Below are 23783 nucleotides of genomic sequence, written 5' to 3' on the forward strand. Positions count from 1 at the left end.
CATGATGCTACTGACAATCCGATGATGTTTCATAACCAAAACAAAAAGGGATTGAGGTCTGGAATTCTCCTGATACTTTTCAAGATGTCCAGGCACGTATACGGCATGTTTGAAACTGGTGAGCGGGAAGCACTAAACAGGAAGTATGTAAACACTTGGAGACAAATGAAGTCACGACGCCATACATAAAATCCATCAATATGTAACACACTATCCGTGATAAACCTCACGTACTGTTTGTATGTGGTAAAGAATCCAACGTCGAGAGGTTGCATACGTCCTTGCATTTAAGGTCAGGCCCGTAGCCAGCCCAAAAATGTAGGCCGCGGCAATCCAACCATATTATAGTTCATTTGTAATCCTACCATGGAAATTTGAGGAGGGTCAGTAAAAAATTAGGTTGGGCCCGGACCTCCGTGGATACGGGCCTGGAGTTATCAGTTTCTTGTGAAACGCAATATTACCCAGAGCAGTGGAATGTATCAGTTTATCATCTTTGTTACAGACAACGAATCAACCAGCAGTAAGATGCGATTCTGTGCACATGTGGCCAAAATACTTCCTGAAGAAATAACTTCAAATCATCCTTGTACATATTTGCTGATTTTCAAGCAAGTGCCTTGATATTCGAAGGGATGTCAGGCATCTTTGAAGGCAATTGACTATCTTCGGCGATCTTTCCCTTACTCTCAAATATCCTTCATATAAACACACTTTTCCTTAGGTATGTATGTAAGCGAGAATTCTACAAGCACTAGTTTTTGCGTGATTCTAGTGATACTCACGGCTTTTTACATGTCACTTCTCAACTCACAACAGAGTTACTACCGAATAGTTAATACCAATGAACTCCTGGTAAAATTTCAGTGCTATTTGATGTTACACAAAAGCAATGTGTCACTGTGGAGGCAATTGAAATGAACAATGAAGAAGTGTCGGTCTTCCACAACTCTATGGGGGAGACTATAGGAATGTAAAATAACTTTATTTACAACTTCGGAACATACTTATAAATGTCACTGAGTTATAAATATGGGAAAGAATAATCATAAAATTTGTTCAGCTGCAAGAAATATACGAACAATAATTTCTTTTAAAAATAGTATGCTAAATGTGAGCTAGTACAGAGAGCAAACCAATTCTGTATTTCATAATAAACTATTTGTTAATTTATGTTAATAATATGTTACCAAAGGTGTAGTTGTAGATTAAAATATTAGTGTTAGCTTTACATACAGGAAAGAGCAAATATTGTGCTCATATTTGTCTTAGATTTCACATTGTTGACATGCACAGAAGGGATCGTCTGCATGAAGAACACAGTCCTCCTTAAAAACCGATGAAAGTATTTTGTACATGGAACTCAATCAGCGGAATTGTTTTTGCCGTAAACTATCCTCGGCAGGTAGCACAATATTTTTCTTTTTGAGTTTTCTCATTTTTGTTACTGTGCTTTGCAACGTTTTTATGTATGTACATTCGGCCACTACTTTTTGATTTTTCTATCTTACTATTTTTCTGCACAGATGATAGAAGTTTGGCACTATTGTCTTTCGCTTTACAGTACCACATCACATCTCATTTTCTTGGTTAACTTTCAATAACCTGTCACGTAATATATCAGGTGAACTTGCAAAGCTCTTGAAGCAATAGGAAGTAGTATTGCATTTTCTCTCTATGGCTACTCACCTCTATGGCTACTGACAGTTTGTTCAAATGCCAGGAGCATTTCATGCAATGGAAAAATGATGCAGCTATTTTATTTTCTATGCGTTAATACTAATGTAGTATTTTTGATATATATTTAAAAATCCCAACGAAACGTGGGAAAAAGAGTCTGTCGAAAGTGCCCCAAATTTGAATGTCGAAAATACCCCGAATGTATATGTTGCACTTAACTATATTTTTTCAAGTTAAAAGCACTGCACACTGATGAACCAACTATCTGTGATTGAACAACTTTTAGCTGTATGTTGTCAACCATGAGTGCTGAACAATACACCTTTTACTCCTAAACAAGAGCTTAACAAAACATACTCAAATTTTACAGTGACCCTTCACTTCTTACATATCTCTCACACCTTACCTCATAAACATGGAGCTTTGTCGTCAAATTATTCTATTTATTTTTAAATTTTACAGATATATATTCCATACACCCCACATTTCACTTAGTACTGATTACGCAAACTTCTAAACTTCCAGGTAGAATTGACAGCGTTTTAAGCTTAGAAGTGTCAGTATTCACCAACTGTCGGTCATCTCCTGAATGACTATAATCCACTTTCTCTTTTACTATGTGAATCCAAATGTTATATGGACGTTTTCAATATGACGGGCATGATAATCATATTCCCTATCATAAAGCAGATCTTATCATGCATCTACTACTACACACTTGACATTCATTCCTGGCCATTCAGTAATTCCTTAGTTTTCTGTGTTGTTCAGCCCTACCATCGGCCATATTTCTTCCGGTTCTCACGCTTCTCCATGTTGCCCCCAGCCGCTATAAATTTGCATATGTACTTAGTTTCACACGATCTTTCATATCTGATACGTGTCGTTTGGCAACTAGAGTACCCCATTCAGCCCCTTTCCTGGTAAGACTACAAATTCAGTCATAAAATTAAACATATTGTGAAATAATCAACAAGACATGCTATAGATAAAAATTACAGAAAATAACTTTACACTGGTTTCTTTGTGGCTTTTGTTAGTACTAAACTTACCGTCTGTTTCCTTGGTAAATATGTTAAAGACCAACTTACAGACAAAAACGGCCTTTACAAAGATCCACACATTAGTTTTTAATTAGATCTTGTAAATTGAATTACAAAGTCTGAGTATATAGTCAATCACATTTAAAAATGTTAAAATAGGTAAGGAAACAAACCAAGGTCTCAACGGTAGCGAGATACTTCCTAGAACTTATTAAATATTGTGCCCGGAAGCTAGTTCTTCAAGTTCAGAATGTTACTTTTTTACCTGCGTTCCCGTAATAATTGTGTTTTCTTATTTTAAATATAATATTTCATAGAGAACATAAAAAAATGGTAGTACACCGCACATATATTGTTTCCTGAGTCGACGATTGTTATTCTGTTCTACCTCTTACGGAGATAAAATAGAGTGCTATGAAATGCTTACTACATAGTTAGAGTACACATTCTGCACAGGAGATACAAGTTCAGTTACAGTTAATACGTTATATGATCATATATTATGTAGTTTCGATTCCATTTTAAGCTGTAGGTCTACATCTCATAGGCTCGCTGCTGAAAGAGAAGCTAAACTATAAATAACCTAGTCGTAATAAAAGTCTGATATGCGTTCTATGATTGCTTAAATATTTAATTTTCCATCACAATAAAATGAGAAGTGTGATACTTTTAATTTGTGTAGTAATACTATGTTTATCCTTCATTCGTATATATTTATCGTCAACTATAAAATTGTATGATCTTAGTTTTTCAATTGTGATATTGTCAGTGTAAATTGAAGAAACTGATATAACCTCAGTTTAACCCACGGGTGTTTCCTTGAGTTTAGGTAATTAGACTAATTTAGACATATCATTGACTACAGAGCTTTATACTATACGGTATTGTATGAAAATAAGTTTTATTTCAGGTAATAAATGGCTTAATGATTATCTCTAATTAATCTAATAATGCATTTTTCCAGGATTCCGTAGAGCAGCCAGATGAATTGTAAGTTATACAAAACTTTATTTTTAATCTCTTCATTATGTAGTATACGCTCGAAATTATATTGTCAACACACTGTGAATTCAACAGATATATTGAGTTCTAAAAATGAATATATATATAAATGATTGTTAACAATGTAGAATAATAGAACTTTGTACCAAGGGACATCTATGCGACCTGAATATTTTATCTCAAATAAGAGATGATAGCTACAGAGAGGTTACACGACTCTAGAATATTTACAATTCAAGTAATTGTATATAGTATACTGAAAATACTTTAGTTATAAATGTTGATATGAGCTTTAACAAAGTACTGTGCTCATAGCTTCTCTTAAGAAACAAAATTACAGCAATAAACATATCAAACGAAGCAAGGAAAAGAAAACACATCATTGTTATATTAGCGTCACAGTTCTCGTAGGTACCACATAATTACCAGATTCACACGTGCCTGGTACATTATGGTGTAACTGTCAGTATTAACGCATTAAAGACTTTATTGAAATTATACTAATATTAAGATATAATCAGCAATATTAAAATATGAGTAAAATTGTACAATTAAGGAAAAGTTGGAATTAAAGTATGAAACTGAGAAGCAAAGATTAGTGTGCTAATCACCTTTATAAGTATTATCTAGTGCTCTTTATAATACATAAAGTAGTTGTTTGAAGTTAGTTTGGTTTTGTGTAATATACGTGTCACTTAAGATAAATGCTGCAAAAGTATATTATAATTTACCCTAACCAAATTGAAATTGAGCCTTACCGTTATTGTAAATATAAATTTAGGTTCGTTAGAGACATAGTGACGAGGAAAACAGAATTCATTGTATAGTAGAAAGCTAGTACTTTATGAACAAAATTGTCAATCGAATGATATTTGGGAATAAGAGACGACACACTTTGATTTCACTGATGGGGACAAATTATATAAACGTTAAATTAGAATTGTTTAATTAATTTATTATTTTACCAACTTATTAATTAAAGAAGGCATTGACTTTCATTTAAGATATATGCACAAAGTATGTCACCAATAAATTTGTAAATTTATTTTAATGATTTTTTATTTTTGAAATTTACTAATTTTACAACGATAATTGCACATAAATCATTATAAGTATTTAAAGCATTGCATTCTGAAGGGAATGATACTTTATCTACCGAATGATATTTGGGAAGAAAAGAATGCATATATTTTAGTTTTATTGATAAAGACAATAAATTAGTTAGATTATTTTATTAATTTGTTGATTTACTGACTTACTTGTTAAACAAAACACTGATTTTATTTTCATTAGTTGGTCAAATTATATCAGCAACAAGTTAATCAATTTATTTTACTAATGTATTTATTTATTCAATTTACTTATTTTACAACAATCAATCTCTATAAGTATTTGAGACATTTCATACTAAAAAGGATGCACTTTATAAATAAAATTGTTCCAAGTGATATTGGGGAAGGAATAAAGGCATACATGTTTTATTTCTATGATGCAGGCAAATTATATCTACAATAAAATTAATTAACTACACCAAAGAAATTCACAGAGTTAAAATATGAAGAAATCGAGATCTTTTCTTTCCACCTGTTTATATTCTAATTGCACTTTCTGTAATTGTATTTAATATTAGTGTTTAAATCTCTTTGAAAGATTTCTTTTTTATCTTTAGATACTGCTGCAAACCATAACAATCGAGTACAATATAGTTTATTTTGTGTTTTGAAATCTCTTTGTAGTAGATCCTCTTTAATTATACATATTTTTTCAATACACTTCCCCTTCTTAAACTGCAATACTGCCAACAATCAAGCGGTTTGTGCTCTATAGAACACATCAGCGATCGGTATGTATTACGTGATAATATTCTTCACAGTTACCTCTCTCTCTTATCCTTGAAATTCATTTCTTAACCTATACTTTTCTTCTCTTGAAAACCATAATCTTCCTCCTCTTTGCCTGATTTTCTTGTTGTACATTCATCATCCCGACACGTGCAAGTTCTTCCTTGGGGCTTCAACTAAATCACATGATACTTACGAGAGTTACCATGTCTTTACGTCGCTAATAGTCACTGAAATTCTGTTATATCCTGTTCAGTCCACCTCCATAATACTCTCTTTGCAACAGAGTAAAAGTGATTGTAATTTCAAGGACATTGAGGGTAAGCAATTTCGGTACATGAAAAATAGACTCAACTAGAACGTGCATTGTAAGTTTAGCAATCATTGTAGCGTTCTATATATTAAAGAGTTTATCAGATGACGGAAAAAGCCGATTTTCTGTCCTTTTATTCCAAATAACATATCATATCCCAAAAATACATTGTTCTCTATTGAAGAATTAATTATACTGTTGGAATTTCTCCAAGCTTCTACTATTAGAATGGCGGTGGTTACTTACACTAACCACAGTTTCTCATATCTCTCGTACGTTTTGCTTCCGGTAGTTAGATACGCAATACACTTATGTAGCTTACATGTTTCTTAATATATACTATGAGAAATAACATGGAGCTTAATTGTCACTTTATATTAGAACAACATGATTAATACGAGATAGTCCAGAGCGAGAGGGATAGCATGAGCTATGACCTTGAAATCCTTGGAAGGAACAGGCAACCCTAATAGTGTTGCTAGCTGCGACAACGGTGAACTAGAATTCGGAGATTTGAAGCTTTATTCGTCGAACAATTAAGGAATTTCATATTGTTCACGGTCAACGACCTTCTATAAAATCACTGTTGCGAGTGCTACGTGAAAATATTAATTTTAATGAAAGCACTTGGTCTTTACCTAAAATAATCCGTTCCTTAGGATTTATATGGATTAAGGCTGAAAACAATAGTTATTGAAAAAGATGAATTTCGGTCGAAGAAATTGGTTTATTTACGAGTTATATACCATTACAGAAGGCGGAACTGCCCTATACCAGTGGCGGCGATTGGAATTTAAAAGTGGGTGGGGAGGCAAGACATAATATGAATATTTGTATAACAATGTTGGTTTTCCTGGTTGTTTCTAACACCTTGTTTGACGGAAGGTTGTAACGAATAAGTTACTACCTTTTTCAGTTAAAATACCGTATACAGTATTTCATATTATATTAAATAAATTGACAAGAACAATGCAAGTATGTAGTGGCCCTTTGTACTCTTAAACAACGAAAATGTAAGAAGAGATTAGATTCGTTGCTTATGAACATCTTAGAATTCTGTCTGGAAAATTGTATGATTAGATTATTTAATAACAAGCTGCAAAATAAATAAATAAATAATATTAATATTAATCATAGTAATGAATGATGATTCTTGTTTTGTAAAAGTTATATTTAAACTGGGGATTAATGAACAACTTATATTTTCAATTCCACACATGCTATTAAATGTATATTATTACTCTTAGAACATAAAATATAATAAATACTACAAGCATGTTGTCGAATACAGTTCCTGTAGCTCTCTTAACTCCACGGGAAGACAAATAACCAATACGTACTCACGCAACGGCGATAACCACATGGCACATTTTTTTTTCTACATGCAAAAACTTTACATTTCCAAATGAAGCTATATACATTAAGGGGCCACTTCAAACAAAGCGGCGGGGCAACTGGCAACTGCTCCTCTTACCCTTCCTAATTGCCGCCCATGGATGAGACATACTTTACATCGCACACAAAACAATCCTGTAGTGCAATAAGAATAATACAGGATGACTCATACCAATTTCTAAAGGATAACGCTTAATAATCATGAATGCTGGCGGAGAAAGTGGTTTTATTCCAGACGTGTAAGGCATGTTCAAATTTGGAACGAAATCTGGCGATTATCACAAGGAAAAGGAAATCTTTAAGTTTTATGTCCCAAGCTTATGCCGGTTAGACTAAAGGAGATGGTGATTATGATAGATTAGTGAAATGGTAGAATGAAGAAAGTGGGAGGAAACGGAAGAACCCCGAGAAAACCCACGAGCACGATGTTTGTTCACTACAAAGTCAATGTACAAACCAGAACTTTATAATTTAATGAAAGCCAATAAAGCTCGTTTTAGGGCATTTGAAGTAGATTCGCTTCTTGCTGAATTAAGTTCTTCGTTTGTCCCCGTTTCATGCTGATCTAAACCCAATAGAGTTTATTTGGGATGCAGTCAAAGAATATGTAGCAGCAAGCAGCATTTTTTTCTCCATTAACAATACGATGAAACTCGCCGAAGAGAAGTTTACAATGATAACAGCGGAAGAGTGGAAGGCAAGTTGTGATGAGATACGAAGGTATGAACAAGGTTATTTGCAAATGGAACCTCAGTTAGACGTTCTTACTTAAAACACTACAATAAACTTAGCCGAGGACAGTCACAGGAGTAGTTATCCTCAAAAGAAAGTGACGACGAGACGGAAGACGAAGATGGTGACCTAGATTGTATGGACTTCATTGAACCTTTATAAATATCTACTTCGAACTAGGTAAGGCTATCATAATATGTATGTTACGGTAAGTAGTTATTATCCATTGTTTTTACTTATGTTCGAGGTTAGTATCGGCATGGGTTAGAAACACTACCGAAAAGTCTTCCCTCTCTCCACTGTCACGTTCGTAACGGACAGTGTTCTTGCTACCTCCTGCTTCTCATAGCTCATGCTGTCTCTCGCGCTCTGTATGTGATGATTTTCAATATACTACCTGCAGACCGCGCAAATATTAATTTCCACATTTAAAACTTGTTTGTAGCGTGGCTTTCTATAGTTTATGTCTTTTACATGACTATTGTGAGTTGTATTCTGCAAGAAAAAGTGCACCGTTTCCATGTGTAAAATTCTATTAATGCGAAGTTAGTGGTTAGTATGAGTGATCATCGCTTGTTCTGATGCAGAACTTCTATTACGCAGGTGTGTTGTATAGACGTCTAAATGACAAAGCAATAAAATGTAATTTTGAGGGCATAACTTCTAAAATTGAAAGTTATATAGCCAATTAAATTGGTAATTCTGATCTGGAACATACAAATATATGTAGTGAAGAAGAGTTAATAAAATGTGTAGCGTTCCGATACGAATTACTATAAAACTGGACCCACTTTGACTATTGGTAGTAAACCTAAATTGTCTTCACGAGATACATAGTCAAACATGCAGGTACTTCTTATCTTGTCGAAAGATCCTTCATAGAATGAAAATGATGCAGTGCCAAAAATTCCAGATTTGCACGTGGAAGAAGTAACACAGTTTATTTGAGAATTGGAGGATTCCACACTGTGTACCGATAAATATCACTTTTTCAATAACTCATATGTTTTAGGTGTAGAGGAGTGTGCACTACAGTGAAATTTAGAGCAATCTCTGTCGTAGTTCACTACTGATTGGTCTAAATTGATTAGCCAGACGAATAATGTTCTGAGAGAAAGCAGCTGTTCTTCAGTAGAAAAGTTGGCGGAAATCATAGTGATTCCTACGGCAACTTGAATATTAGTTCCAGACGTGGACAGAGTTAGAGTAATGCGGGGCGAAAGGCAACGGGAAACAACTTGTTTATGTTTCCCTAGTTTGCTGAAAGAGAACATATGTACAACGGTTTTTCGTAGGTCAAAATATTGTTCCATAGGTAAATATCCCCCCATTCAGATCTCTCGCAGAGAGTTAGCTTGAGAAGGACTATTGGACGAGAAAATAACAATGTGGGGAGCGTAAATGGGTAAAGAAAGACATGGAAGAGAAAAATGCTTAGGATTGGGACTTTTACCGTACGTGCTATGTTACAGGGATGAAAATTAGTAAATCTTAATGAGGCAATGAAACAAAATAATCTCTATATAGTAGAACTTTGGGAAGTTAGATGGAAAGTTCTGATTTGCTGAACAGTGAAGGATATAGAATGTTTTACTCAGGTAATGAAAAGGGTGGCTATAATGGTGCAGTATTAATTCCTTTTAAGCGTTTAAAAGACAAAGTAGTGACAGTAGAATTTGTTGATGATTGAATTAAGACTTTAAGAGCAAAAAAGAAAGAAGCATCTATTAGTGATACTCACATACGATGTCGCATACAACTGAAGAAGTAGAGAGAAATTATCAGAAAATAGACGAAGTTATAGACAGGGAGAAGAGTGGTGCATGTATACTTGTAACGGGTGATTCAATGCAATGTGAAAGAGAACAGGAACAGGAAGGAAAGTGTAATGGGAAATATAGTTTAGGTGGAAGAAGTGGAGGGGGAGTGGGACTGGTCAATTTCTCTACTCAGAATTCACTAGTAATTGGGAACACGTGTTTCAATCAACATATGAGAAGAAGATATGCATGAAAATCTTCGATAGAGGGTCGAATATCAAATAGACTAAATTATGATTTAGGACAGTATCAGAAATAGTTGAAGAATGCGAAGTGACATTTTATCTGATCGAAATATTGTGATGGGCAAAGTGGATATTCAACTGAAAAATGTAAGCACACTGAGAAAAATGATTGGGTTGAAACGTGACTACGCGGTGTGGTTAAAAAGATTTAAACCGAATTGGGTTTTTGGGAACGATGGGTGGTCACTTGCATCCCAGTTGCATTAACTGTTGGATTAACAAAATTACTATTTGTCACTGGAGAGTATTTCAAACCAAAACTTGGGTCATACCTGGTTAACGAAAAGTGTCATGATGCGTGAAACACATAGTCTAAAGGAAGCTGATTAACATGGACAATTAAGTACTACAAAAATTACAACACATGTTTGTTATTTACTGTCTATTCATTAGGAATTATACATAGTTATATGTTGACAGAGCACGATTACATTAGAAATGTTAGCTCCGGTCCAAGCGAAAGGTTACAGAGGTATAAAATAGCGCCAAAAAGAAAAAAACCTTGCATCGGAACCAAACTGCATGAATAGCAGTGCTGACGCAACTGTTACTCATGTAACTGTTGTCAGACTATTAATAAGTTTGAAAAACGATTATTTTGGCCAATTAGAGGAAACATACAACATTATTTGTTGCTTCGCACAAATGCCAAATATATTGCGCAAACCTTTGAAATAACTACTTACTGGCAGTGAGAAATAAAAATATTCACAGCCAGTAAGTTATTATTTCTGATATGCTCGGAACACAATGTATCCTTGGTGTCGAATAAAATTCCAAGTAACACGTTAAAGTAGTAATCATTTTGTGCTGTGTAGTATTGGGTCACATTTGTAACCAAGTGATGGTTGAATATTAACCACATGTTTTGTTAAATCCAGTAACGGTTAATGAGACATTTACTCTTTTCGATCTCAATTTAAATTCGATCTACAGTCCGTGAAGGCTTGAGACGACTTGTAACTATTGCGCTGGCAGCTAAGACCCCCAGCACTCATCCAGCGCAGTAATATCCCCATCCTTCACCACATTTTGGCGAAGAAAAATCAATTCTACTACTTTCTGGAAAAACTCGGTATAATTAGGATACGATTGTACTGTTAAGGAGAAATTTTTCAAATTATTGTTAATTCCTAGACAAAAATTATGTTTAAAAAGATAATATCCAAAACGATTTGATAGAGGTACGTACGTAGGTTTTGATAGAATTAGGATTAATATTTTTGTGGGATTAAAATATATATACCGTTCTCGTCAATAATAATAATTAGCTGATTTTATTTTCAAGAATGAGTTTATATATTTATTCATTTACGGGACATGTGAAACACACTGTTCACTAACAAACATTATCTATTGCTACTTGAGTTTTCTTAAAGGTGACATAATGCTCCTAATAACATCACATGTACTTCTGAAAGTTGAAAGAATACTACTTGTTAAAGAGAATTGGCTACTACATTAATTATTACCGCCAGATATGACTGTAATATAAAATGAAGAAAATATATTTAGAAAAACAAAAACGAATCTTATAACGCTTAATAGTGACATGAAATCTTTCAGTTTAACGTCTCACAATTTTGTTAACATTCAAACAAAATAGAAAAAAATCTAAGGCAGAAGAACAAGTAATTTGTGCACGAGGAACACGAGCGCACATTTGCTAGTAACTAGGTAAGAAAACTTAAAATCTTTGGGATCCTTGGCTGGTAAAATAAATTGTAACACGATCTGTTAGCTCCCTTCATTAAGGGTCGATCAAGTGTCTTGATCTGCCAGTTATTTAATTAGGTATTTCCTTACTTCACATTCTACATAAAACCTTCCATGATGTTACTTTCAGTACTCACCTACCTGTAAATCTAGAAACTTGCCAATCAAAAGTCGTAGTGTGTTTGTACGCTTAACACAATACTTTTTGACCCAGTAACTTAAGATGAAAGGGCGGCAAAGATATAGGGAAACAATGCTTCATAATAATGAATAGTTGTCTTCCATCTGTTTATTCTATTCTTGAGTGATCACATAATATTCAGGAAGACTCAGACGTTTAAATCTTTTCAAGAGCCCCATTTCAAAGTATCGTAAGGCTTGATTATAAGATTTTGATATGAATAATTTTGCATGTGTGTTTAGATTTCGTTTCTAGATGTGTCAAATATTTCCACATTAATCATTCACGCTTAAGAGAACAGATTTGTATGTTTAATTTCAGACACTTCCTTTTAGCTCTATAAACGATTCCTCAAACACTTCACATATTTAAAAAAAATGTTACTAAAACAATACATTAATTTTTGAGATTGATGTCTTTGAGTCTTATATAATAATGTAGTCAAAAATAATATGTTTTTATATAACATAAAACATGTTATGAAGCTAACTTGCAACAATTTCTTTTGTATTTCTAGAGCCGCAAACAATGGGAATCTGATTGCTGACATGGTATTCAGATCAGTTGCCAAGAAGCTAAATGACTCTGGGGACGAAATTCCGTTAAAAGACGAAGCTATTTCACTCGACCTTTTTGTAAGATTTTCATTCCATGTTTACTAATATCTTGTCACTTCATCAAGTATTTACTACAACATTTTCTTTAAAATCATACTAAATTTTCTTTACTATTCATCTTCATATTTTATCTGCTTTTGAAAGAAATGGTGTTATTATTGTAATTTAATAGGTTTTAATTATGCGTGTTTACATACACAATTGCGAATCAAACGCTATGATTGTATATTACATATGCAATTAGAAAGATTAAAATAATTTCTTGGCAAGGAACACTAGGTATTGGTAATAGAAACGTATCCAAATTTTGTACTCGGATTTTTAAAACTTTATTTAGTACTTATATCAAATATGTGTTTACCTACCTAGTTTCTTTGATCAATATAGTATTTCAAAATTATAAGAACGAAATATATCTTAAGATGCAGCATTACTAATGTTGTATGAGAAAAATATTAGAGTATCTTTATGCATGAGTTTCGTATATTCTGTGCTCGAAAATCATCATTTATATATTCTTTTCTAGTATACTCTATTGATTAAATGAACGTTCCGATATTAATTTAATATCACAAATCATAATTGGAAATATTCTTTAAGAATATCGAATAATATTAGGTTGACTTTGATAATATGAGAAGGCTGAACATAAAATTGTAATTTGAGGTCACGTAGAAATCCAAACAAACGATATACGCAAAGGATTTTCAAAAAGAAGCCATTAAGAGACGAATTATTGACGTAATGTAAATTTTGTTTTACTATGCCCTGTTTCGCAAAAAGGGAAAAAAATCGAATAATGCAATTTCAATAAATACTACTATAAATATTTGAAACAAAATAATGCAGTTTCAAATAATTACTCCTATGGAGAGATTAGGAACAATAAAATAGACTAGTTTTTACACAAATTCCTGAAAAAGTATGAACTTCAACTATGAATAAGGTATCAACATTACATTGGAGTAGTTTATCTTTACCACTGTGTTTGGAACAGGAATAGAATGTTACGAAGTACGTGAATTGTACTTTTCTATCACAGAACTACAATTTTCTCATCCAGCAACATATACATATCTATTTCACTGTTTGCATTTAGTGATTATGTAATTTTCACTTTTAGTTCACCATTAAAATAACGAGAATCATTTATTTAGTAGACTAAACTAAGCACTATTTTCTAATATCCATTGTCTAACTGCACACTAAAAGTTTGTCTTTGCCCAGATTTAATGCAGGTTAAGGGAATAGACCTTGTACAAACAGGTCAATCATTTTCAATGTATTTGCTGGACAGTGATTGACAAACATCAATTTTCTGTAAACTTTATCGTTACCAGTACGGATATTTCCCACAATAATTCTCTAATAGGATGATTTCATTATGTACGATGTTGATGTTCCTTTATAGGAGAATGAGATGTTGATGATGTTATTGTTACAATATACTGGTAAAATAGATCACCCTCGTTACCGAAGTAAATAATTAATTATTTCATTCTAAGTTATAAGATATAACAATGTGCACTCGCTTAGCATTCAAACAGATCAACTTAAACAATCTTTTGAAATGAAAATGTAGTGATATTTCATGGGATTATACAAATAATATCTAAAGAGTAATGGCAACATTCTTATAATTTGTACCTCGCTTTATGCGCAAAAAAAAAAAAAAAAACACCTACTACATTTCTTCAATGTAATCGATTTTCAAACCTACCACCTTCTGTCATTCGTGTGGAAGATGTCGCACAAGGTTGGAATGCCAATCTCTTCGATATTCAGCTGGGACCGCCATATGGGACGGCTGATGTCTTCTCTTGTGTCATGTTGAGTTTGTTATTGTGACATAAAGAGCGCAACGAGGTTCCTGAAAACATCTTTTTGCACTGTGTCAACGAACAACTTATATATTGATGCAAGTACTTCATTCATTTTTACAAAATATATTGTTATACCTCCCCTAGTCTCTTTCACTAATCTGGGACACCACTTTCGACTGAGTAGCATACATTACTACTTATCATCTTCACAGTAATTTATCAGCTACGATACTATTGTAGTACTAAAACAGAATCCTCAGTTCTTAGAGCAGTATAGCCACTACATTAATCCAAGCTGTATATATGAAATCGGAACTAACGACGCATTCCAAATAGTCCTCCCAAATGGTAATACACAGATCTGTGTTCAAGAACCTTAGGAATTCTGCCAGAATTGTAGCTCCCACTGGTGGATGTCTTGTAGGTAAAGTAACAGTTTTGTCCTTTTCCTGAATCACAAGTAAACTAAATGTAGCCTTTGCATCAATAATGTGAATAGATAATATTTTATACAGTTTATTCAGTTGTGAAGTAGTAACCTTAATAAATGATTTCGCCATATGATGTGGATTAAGAAACTCGAAACAAGTAACTATGATAATGATCTGGTGACTACCATTTCGAGCAATACTTCTACATGCCTGGCAATCATGTTTTTTAAATTAATCGTAATGAGATTGTCCCGGCGCTTCAGAAACGTATTAGCTTATGTATGATTTCGTCATGATGATGAAACAATTTTATACGATGTTGCAAGTTTTCTTTATTAGAAACTGTCCCGCCATATAGAAACGTTCCTTTCTCTAAGAATTATATTTTTTCAACGAATTTATAGATACTAATCAAAAATCGAATTCAGAATATTTTCATACTCAAAAAATGTGAAACACTTCAAAAATTAAAAATTAAAATCTCAGGCAAATTAAATCAAAATTATAAGCCGAATTTTAATACAAATTTTAAAGTGCATTTAAATTCAATCTAGAAAGTTGAATAAGAGCAACAAAATTTCACAATTCTTTCGGCTAACGGAAATAGTTCCAAATGTAAAATTTTAATCTTAAAATTTTCAAACTAAAAGCTAGTGAATGCAATGATTTTCAAATAAATAAAATAGAATCAACTGTAAAATATACTGACATAAATCTTAAAAATTATAACAAATTGGTTTAAACTAAAACATAAACAAAATGCTTTACATATAAATGTTAAACTTTTATTCTTATGTTTTCACAGACTTCATATAAACATTTCTATTAGCAAAACGAATTTAAACTTATATTGGTTGTTCCCTGAATATAAACCTTTTTAACAAAAAATAGTCAAAGTAATCAAACTACAAATTCAGTAAGATAAAAAATAAACATTTTTTTTAATCACAACTATTATTACCTATTAAATAATTATAAAAACCAATCGTGAAATATAAAAAAATAGAAGTATTCAAAATTGAAATAAAAAGTTAAATAAAAAAGTTTGTAATCGAAAAATAAATCGAAGAAATTAACATATTTGTTTGAACAAGATTTAAGATCTAAAAGAAAACCTTGCAACTAAAATAATTCTGAAAGTATTCGTAAACCTAGAATTCAAATGTGGAATTGTTTCAAAGGTACAATTGCTAAATATAATTTTAAATTTTCTAACGAAAAATCTAGAACAGGAGAAAAGTTGAAAGTAATAATTTCAAACAAGTCTTGAAACATAATGTTTCTAATAATTAAGTCGGAAATTATACATTAGTTTATATTTGTTTAATGGGTAAAAACGTTGGTACGATTTGTCTGGGAGCTTTACAATTTTCAAACTAAATGTTTTCAACACAAATTATTGTAACTAAAATTTCAGGAACAAAAGTGTATATCAAAATTTTGTTAACTAAAAGTTCAGTTACTGTGGACGTTAAAACTAAATAAATAGAAATTTTGGAACAAAGACTTGTGAAATATATTATAAGTAAACGAATTAGATAGTTTTCAGTGATCAAAGTGCTTTCCAAACTAACAAACATTAATTAAAATTAAATTAAATAAATACAAATTAAAAAACGTTCAATGGAGTTTAGAAGTAAAGTTTCAAGCGAAAAATTCTCTACCAGAATTTCCAAACTAATATTTCAGTGAGTGCATAAATTTTCAAACGAAAATTATAAATTTACTACTTTATACATTTGAAATACAAATATTAAATCAAAAATTTCGAATGGAATTTAAGTGTTTTAAGGTTAAATCTCCTACTGAATTAGACCAATCATAACGACTTTTAATACATTAGTGGACTTTGGTCTAACTTAGGATTTTGTCACATTACTATTCTCAAAAAACATCCTAGTGGAAACATAAGGATGCAGAAATTATGCCAATATTTAAGTAATTTCATACGCTCATGAAGTCAGAAAAACTAAAGTGATACATAACTATCCCTGAAAATAGAGTGACACATTTCAAAGATTTTATGAAAATTTGTATTTTTGTTCAACGTTTTCAAGGTAAATTAAAGTAATGTGAGATATTTGGTGGCTAATTTCACCCAGAGCGATGCTACAAACTTGATGATTTTTGGTACATGGATGGACCATGGTATAATTTACAGTATTATTATATTATCGTCACAGTCTAAGAAGGGTTGAGGTAGGGATTTGAAAGAGTTTCATGTAAAATAATCAAAAGCGATTGATATTGGTATATCATTCATAGTTTTCTGGGTCACTGTGGAAGAGGTGATGTGCAAACAAAGATAATGAATCATAACAGTGTAAATTTCATATTTCCAGGGGTTACGGGATCAATAATGACACTAGGACAATAGCATGGTGCTAATTCAAATAAAAAAAATTCTACTTTAATTAGCTAGCGTCAAACTCTCAGACACTCTCAATAGATGTATAAAGGCTTCCGTAATCATTCGTATTTTACTGTTTTATTTAAAATAAATTCCTTTAAAATAAAATCTAATTTCTCAGCCAAAGCTAAGACAATAGAGTTTCACAGAAAAGAGTTAAATACAAAATTATCGTGGATCACCGTAAAGGGTGAGTGGTAGGGAAAAGAAGAAGTTGACAAAATAATTTTAAAAAAATCATATTATTGCCCAATCCATGGCTTACAGGATGTATGACGTAAATAGTGGCACTCCTGATGAAAGTCCATGTTCCGCTTCATCGTCACGGATGTGAGAAAGAATAAGAGGGTGCCATGAGGTGTGATATAACGTATTTTTTTCATTAAACTTTCATTGGAATGTGTATCGTAATAGGGTACTCAAATATTTTCAAAAACCTTGTCTTCTCGTGCGATAAATGGACGTTCCGGGTAATGCAAATATAAAATAAAGCAAAATGTGTGTTATTTGGATACACGAAGAATAATTGTGAATAGTACATGAAGTGTCTATTTTAGGGAAAAGAGACAGCATTTGGCTTCAAGCATGGAAAGTTACATGGTCTTGCTTCTATTCACCGTAAAGGAGATGCAACAGTTGACGGAACTCAAACTCCAATGGTCGTCAAAATGACAGGTGAAATAGACAATTTAGAGGTAAGTTAGTAACACAATATGTTCTTTCTTCTCATTTTCGTTCACAGTAATAAAGTATGTTCTATTAATGTACGCAACTAGAAATGTTCTATTTAAATTCAGAGTATTGACTAACATTTAAGGACCACGATTTTTCACTTGCTTACGAGCATACAATGAAAGAAGGTGTGTTAAATGCTTCACCCAAGTCCATATTATCTATATCGAAGCGGCAGACATGAGCTGGAGATATATTTGGTAAACTGACATCGTTTTGGAATGGTATATATTTACTTAATCATTTACAAAATAGAGTGTAATAACAGTTGTGAAAATTTGATTACCTTAGATTGGCAATATAAGCATACGTGAAGGCATGGGTCTTCCATAGTTCAAATGTCATATGAAGGAATGCGATAACAAATATGCATTTCGATAAGCAGCATGTATTGTCAGCAAAATCCGTATAGACATCTTCAGCAATCCTTACCGGAACCCAAGTAATTAGATTAATTGCCATTGCAATTAATAAAATACTATTAGCACACTTTGTAATGTTTTCCAATGGCTCCTCTGTTTCACTTCACACAGACAAGCAATTGCGTCAAATTATGTGCTTGCGTCCCTTAACCATTTAAAGCACCGTAGAAGATTAGAAATGCAGAGAAGAATATAAAAAAAAATAATAACGAGACATAACGTAGTCTTGGACTGTATTTTGAACTAGTTACTGAACTTAAGCAAGTTGAGTTGACTCCTGGCTCTTATCGTAGCTGTTTCAATGCGTTCTAGTCAACTGAGTACAATTCATTCAACGAGATTCAAACGTATTCAAATCCCCAAATATTTGCAAGAAAAAGAAGATTGTGTATAAGGACAACTGTTTAATGGTATGAAGTGTGCAGTTGTGGTATTAAAAACTTCAAACTGGACGAGAAAATATACAGGACAATTATCTACTTGGCTGTGCTCTTTCCTCGTTGACACTGGACATCTTTATGTTTGTTACGAAATAGTGAACGCAGATTGACATACTCATCTCAATTACTTTGCCAGGAAGGTTGACCTTTTCTATGTTACTGGTTATGGCATTGTCCAAGATTCTTTGACATAATATACAGTTAATATGTTATATCAGAGGAATTCTTTACTTTTTAATAATATGAACAAGAGCAAGCAGATCGTCATGTCACTGAACAATTTGCTAGCGTCGCGTTGAAGTGGGTTACAGTTTGCGGGACCTCGTCATTGTGTCTAGCGATAAAACGGGGATACTATATTATATCCCGATTAAAAACATCAAGGCGTCGTGTGGAGACATCCTGATTCGCCAGAGCAAAGGAATTAAGAACAACGTCATTGACGGCTTGTAGCGTGTTACAACAGCTAAGTCTATGGCTTCAATCAGAATCCCTAGTTCATTTTAATGTTATAAAAGTTTGTTGGAAATAGTTAAGAAAGTTCAATTAATTTTATCAGTTGTGTCTGTACATAAGTTCATCTTAAAACATTATTATAAACAGACCATGTACACACTTTAAGAAACTTATTCTCGAAAAATTATTTAAAAATAAAAAAGAGAACTTATATATTCTGTAAAAGAACTAAAAACGTATTACGTTTTGAAATTATCGAAATTTATAGAAATTCTGCAGATAAAAGGATCGCAACGAAACAAAATTATTCTAAAATTCTGTCTTCGGTGTGGAGTGAACCAGATAACATTGCCTCAGTAAGAATTGAGTTTTTTTTTCGAATAGAAACATATGCCAAACACAATTATAGTTTAATTTATTAGGCTTGAGTGGGGTTAAGCTTCAAAGTTGTTCGTCCGTTTCTAGCAAAAGTTTGAAACTATACCGGGAAGAGTAGAAAAGGTTTTGCTTATATTCAATATAAGCGGTTCTGAACTTGGAACTATTCGGCAAGCGGAGGTAACTACTTGGCGCAAGGTTACTGCATGGTAGAATTGTGGAAATGTAATGAGAATATGTTTGGTAAACATGGCTGCAGGTATACAGACACGCAGAACTGGATATGAGGTAACATTATTACAGTTTGTGAAACAGTAAGGTGATAATAAGGAAAATCTATTAAAAGTAAAACATCATCTCTTAATAAATCTAAAAATAAATTGTAGAAAATGTGGTAAGTAAATAACTGTAAATAAAAACATGGACAAAGTTACAATTTTCAGTTTAACGGTAAGTGACACAAAAACATGACAGCAAGGTTCTAGAACACAGGTTCCACTTCCATTCAGCTGTAACAAAAAAACAGAAAACAGCATGCCCTGCAGGGTTCTAACACGCCTTCATTCCCTAACACTTACTCGGCAATACTGCGTGAATTAAATATTAAACTTTGGTACAGAAAGGAACAAACTATTTTGCTTTTAGCCAAAAACTAGGCGGACGACCAACTTCGGAATAAATGCCCTTGAGGGTTCCATTCCCTCAACACCACCGAAGCTTTCGTACATGACTTAATCTCCATACACATAATTTTATCAAAATTGTCAGTATTAAGCATGCAATAAGAGGTGATAGACTTCCGTATTTCGATAAGTATTGTAGTATGCATTTTGACTTGATGGTACGTTTCTAATTATCACTGAATAAGTCTATCCTTGAAATAGATCTCTTAAAGTGTAGGTCAGGTCAGGAAGTACCGGTAACGGATGTATTGTGGTGAGGTATACGTTAAAACGAAAACCACGAAGATTCATTTGTATCGAAGCGAGTATGTGTATATATAGAAAGGAATTACGTACAGGTATACAGGTATTCAGATTTTTCTCGACATTCTGTAAGGCTGTCTAAAGAAATGCAAATGTGTCTTCTTCGAATCTGAAATATATATATTAAAATGAATATAGGAAGTAAAACTTAATAGTATAAAGTAAATATGAAATACAAATGAATTACTTGGATATGAAAGCAAAGGCATATCGCATCATATGTGAATGGTAGATACTTACTTATGTTTTCGTGGAGATAGATATGCTTATCAACTTGGGGAGAATAGGAGCTGGTTCACTTACGTTGTGTACCTTACTGTTCTAGGATCGTACTTTCCTTCGCTATTGATTTTAACAGCCCATTTGGATCAACAATAATAAACTTCACATCATTCATCATCGCACTTCTGTTACTAATAATATCTACCATCCTACTTCAACCGCTGCTACTACTGTTGTAACGTATCATTTTAGGAAAACCTTTTGTAAAGCAAGTTACCTCACATCATCTACTGTTTACTTTTCTACTAGTAGTATTCATAAATTAAATAACAACTATGGAAATTGTGTACAAAATAAGACTCGCCTTAGAAGATATCTACAGAAGACGTTTGTAGCAGAGAATTACATCAGAAATCCTCGACTATTTTAACTTGTTTTCCTTTGTATTGTTACTTGTATTAATATTAGTTTGATGATAATAAAATGTCAATCCTATTTTAAATTTCGGTTATTGACTATTAAGGTCTTTGTTAATAATTTGTCAATAACGTGTCATGCTGCCCTCTGAATGATGGCTCTAGGATGTCGTCTTTAAGTCCCAATCCAACGTGTCACACTCGATATCAACGAATCGTTATTGAAATAATTTACACATGCGTTTTCTTGCGATTCCTGTCAAACAGAAGTTGGAGTTTTGTCCTCTCTAGTGAACTAGTCTGGATACATTTCTTGCAACTTACTTTGAATGAGTTGTTGATGTACATATCAAATGCTTGAAAAATTAAAAGCATGTACATGATTGATCTGAATACTTAAAATATCTGCTAAATACAAGGAGAGAAACATATAATTTGTATTTATTTCTTAATAGTAACTACATATGAAATCTATTATAACACTCGTAGGCATCAAAATCTCCCCACGAGGTGAAAGGGTGTACCGGATTGATTTCGAGACGCTGATTAGGAATATCTCATCGAGAACGTTCCAGCACGTAAGGATTTCGGGCGGGGTGCTGTTTCCCTAATTGACAGAAAAATCGTAATTTCGTATTTAATATGTATTTTTCGTGTTTGGAATGCGTATTTCTGAATTTTTACGAGGCTGGAAGGGTGTACCGGTTAGATTTCAAGAAGCTGATTAGGAATATCTCATCGAGAAAGTTCCAGCACGTATGTTTTTTTTTCTGGCGGGGTGCTGTTTCCATAATTGACAGAAAAACCGTCTTTTTCGTATTTAATATGTGTTTTCCTTGTTTGGAATACATAATTCTGAATTTTTATCTTAATCCAAGAACTGTTACTAGGCTATATCTTAATAACATTCTTTTGTCTAGCTCACGACCCCCCGGAAACGTACCCTCTCCCCGTGGGTAACAAAGATCTATTCCACACTGCATACAATAAAATCTAATTGTTATTGACGGAGAAAGGTTTCATAATCAACTTGCGACCATTCGTCGTCTCCATTTTGTCTAGAGGACAGACAGATTGTTGAAAAAGGCGCCACGACATACAGCACGTTGTCGCGTGAAACAAATATTTCAGTTTAGAGTTGATCTTCGTATTAGAAGGTGGTGTTACGCTGTGTCTGTGTATACCGTAGGTGAAAAATAATTTTGCGTGAAATACTGACTTTTGTGTTAAACGATCATGCAGAGAACTTGCAACAATTCGACAGATTCATTCTGCTACATATATGAGGAAGTGATTTTTAAAGGACAAAGTAGGCCATTGTCACAGTTCCTGAAGACAGCCTACCATCTGTATTTCGGGTGTAAAATCGGCGACCAGGATCGTGTTTGGGCTCCGAAACAAAGGTGTAACTCGTATGCGCATACTCCCTCAGGATGGTTGAAAGGTACACATAAATCGATTCCGTTTGCCGTACCCATTGTTTGGCGTGAGCGCTGTGATCATGTTTCAGACTGTTACTTCTTCCTGACAAATATAAAAGGTTTCTCAAAAACATGAAGCATAAAATACAGTATATAACTTGGATTCCGCGAGGAGACCTGTGAAACATGATGTTTGTCTGCCTGTACCCGTACCACCAGACTCATACACCCTGTGCAGTGTTTCATCCGATGAAGAACCTGCTGCTTGTGAGGATGTTGCATAATCTTCGCGTACACAGTCAGATCCCAATTACGCTCCAGTGCCTGACACTAATGAATCACATGTGATAAGTCAGGAAGAGCTAATTATCTGATCAGAGACTTAAACCTTCCCAAGTCTAAGACCTTGTTGCTTGGATCACGACTTCAACAATGGAATATACTAAACCAAGATGTGAATATATGGATGTGTAGGAAAAGAGAGGTGAGCCTAGTTCATAATTTTACAAAGGATGCTGATTTGGTGTATTGCAGTGACATTCCATCGCTTAAGGGACAACTTAAGGGAGTACAACACTGAAGATTAAAGGCTATTCGTAGATTCCTCTAGGATAAGACTCAAGGCAGTGCTACTACACAATGCCAATGGAAACCCAGCCATCCCTATTGCTCGTGCTGTACATGTGAAAGAAACATACGAGAACATTCGAAACCTATTGCAGAAAATAAAGTACGAACAGTTCCAGTGGTCTGTATGCGCTGACCTTAAGGTTATTGCCATCCTCACCGGTTTGTAAGGAGGTTAAACAAAGCACTGCTGCTTCTTGTATCATTGGAATAGTCAAGCAAAGATCAGTACACCATCACAAAATGGCCGCCAAACAAACAACTGGTCCCAGGGGAGATGAACGTGGCTAATGAACGTCTTGTGGATCAGGAGAAAATATTCTTACCATCCCTTCATATCAAATTAGGGCTCATGAAGGTCTTCGTCAAGGCCCTGAACCGGGATGGGGAAGCATTTAATTATCTCAGAAAACTATTTCCAAGACTCAGCGAGG

The 23783-nt window shown here is 33.5% G+C and overlaps 1 protein-coding gene across 1 annotated transcript in view; it reads left to right on the top strand.

Moving 5' to 3' along the window:
* LOC145692423 (uncharacterized) overlaps positions 1-23783 on the top strand; it is a 33545-nt gene that overhangs the window by 2713 nt on the left and 7049 nt on the right. Inside the window, exons 2-4 of the mRNA XM_081767730.1 lie at positions 3688-3713; positions 12486-12603; positions 17807-17944. Of these exons, the coding sequence (XP_081623856.1) occupies positions 3688-3713; positions 12486-12603; positions 17807-17944 (282 nt within the window). The remainder of the gene's footprint in view (positions 1-3687; positions 3714-12485; positions 12604-17806; positions 17945-23783) is intronic.

The sequence above is a fragment of the Thermobia domestica genome, chromosome 8 (assembly GCF_964235325.1).
Source record: "Thermobia domestica chromosome 8, izTheDome1.hap1.1, whole genome shotgun sequence".
NCBI classification, from domain to species: Eukaryota; Metazoa; Arthropoda; class Insecta; order Zygentoma; family Lepismatidae; genus Thermobia; species Thermobia domestica.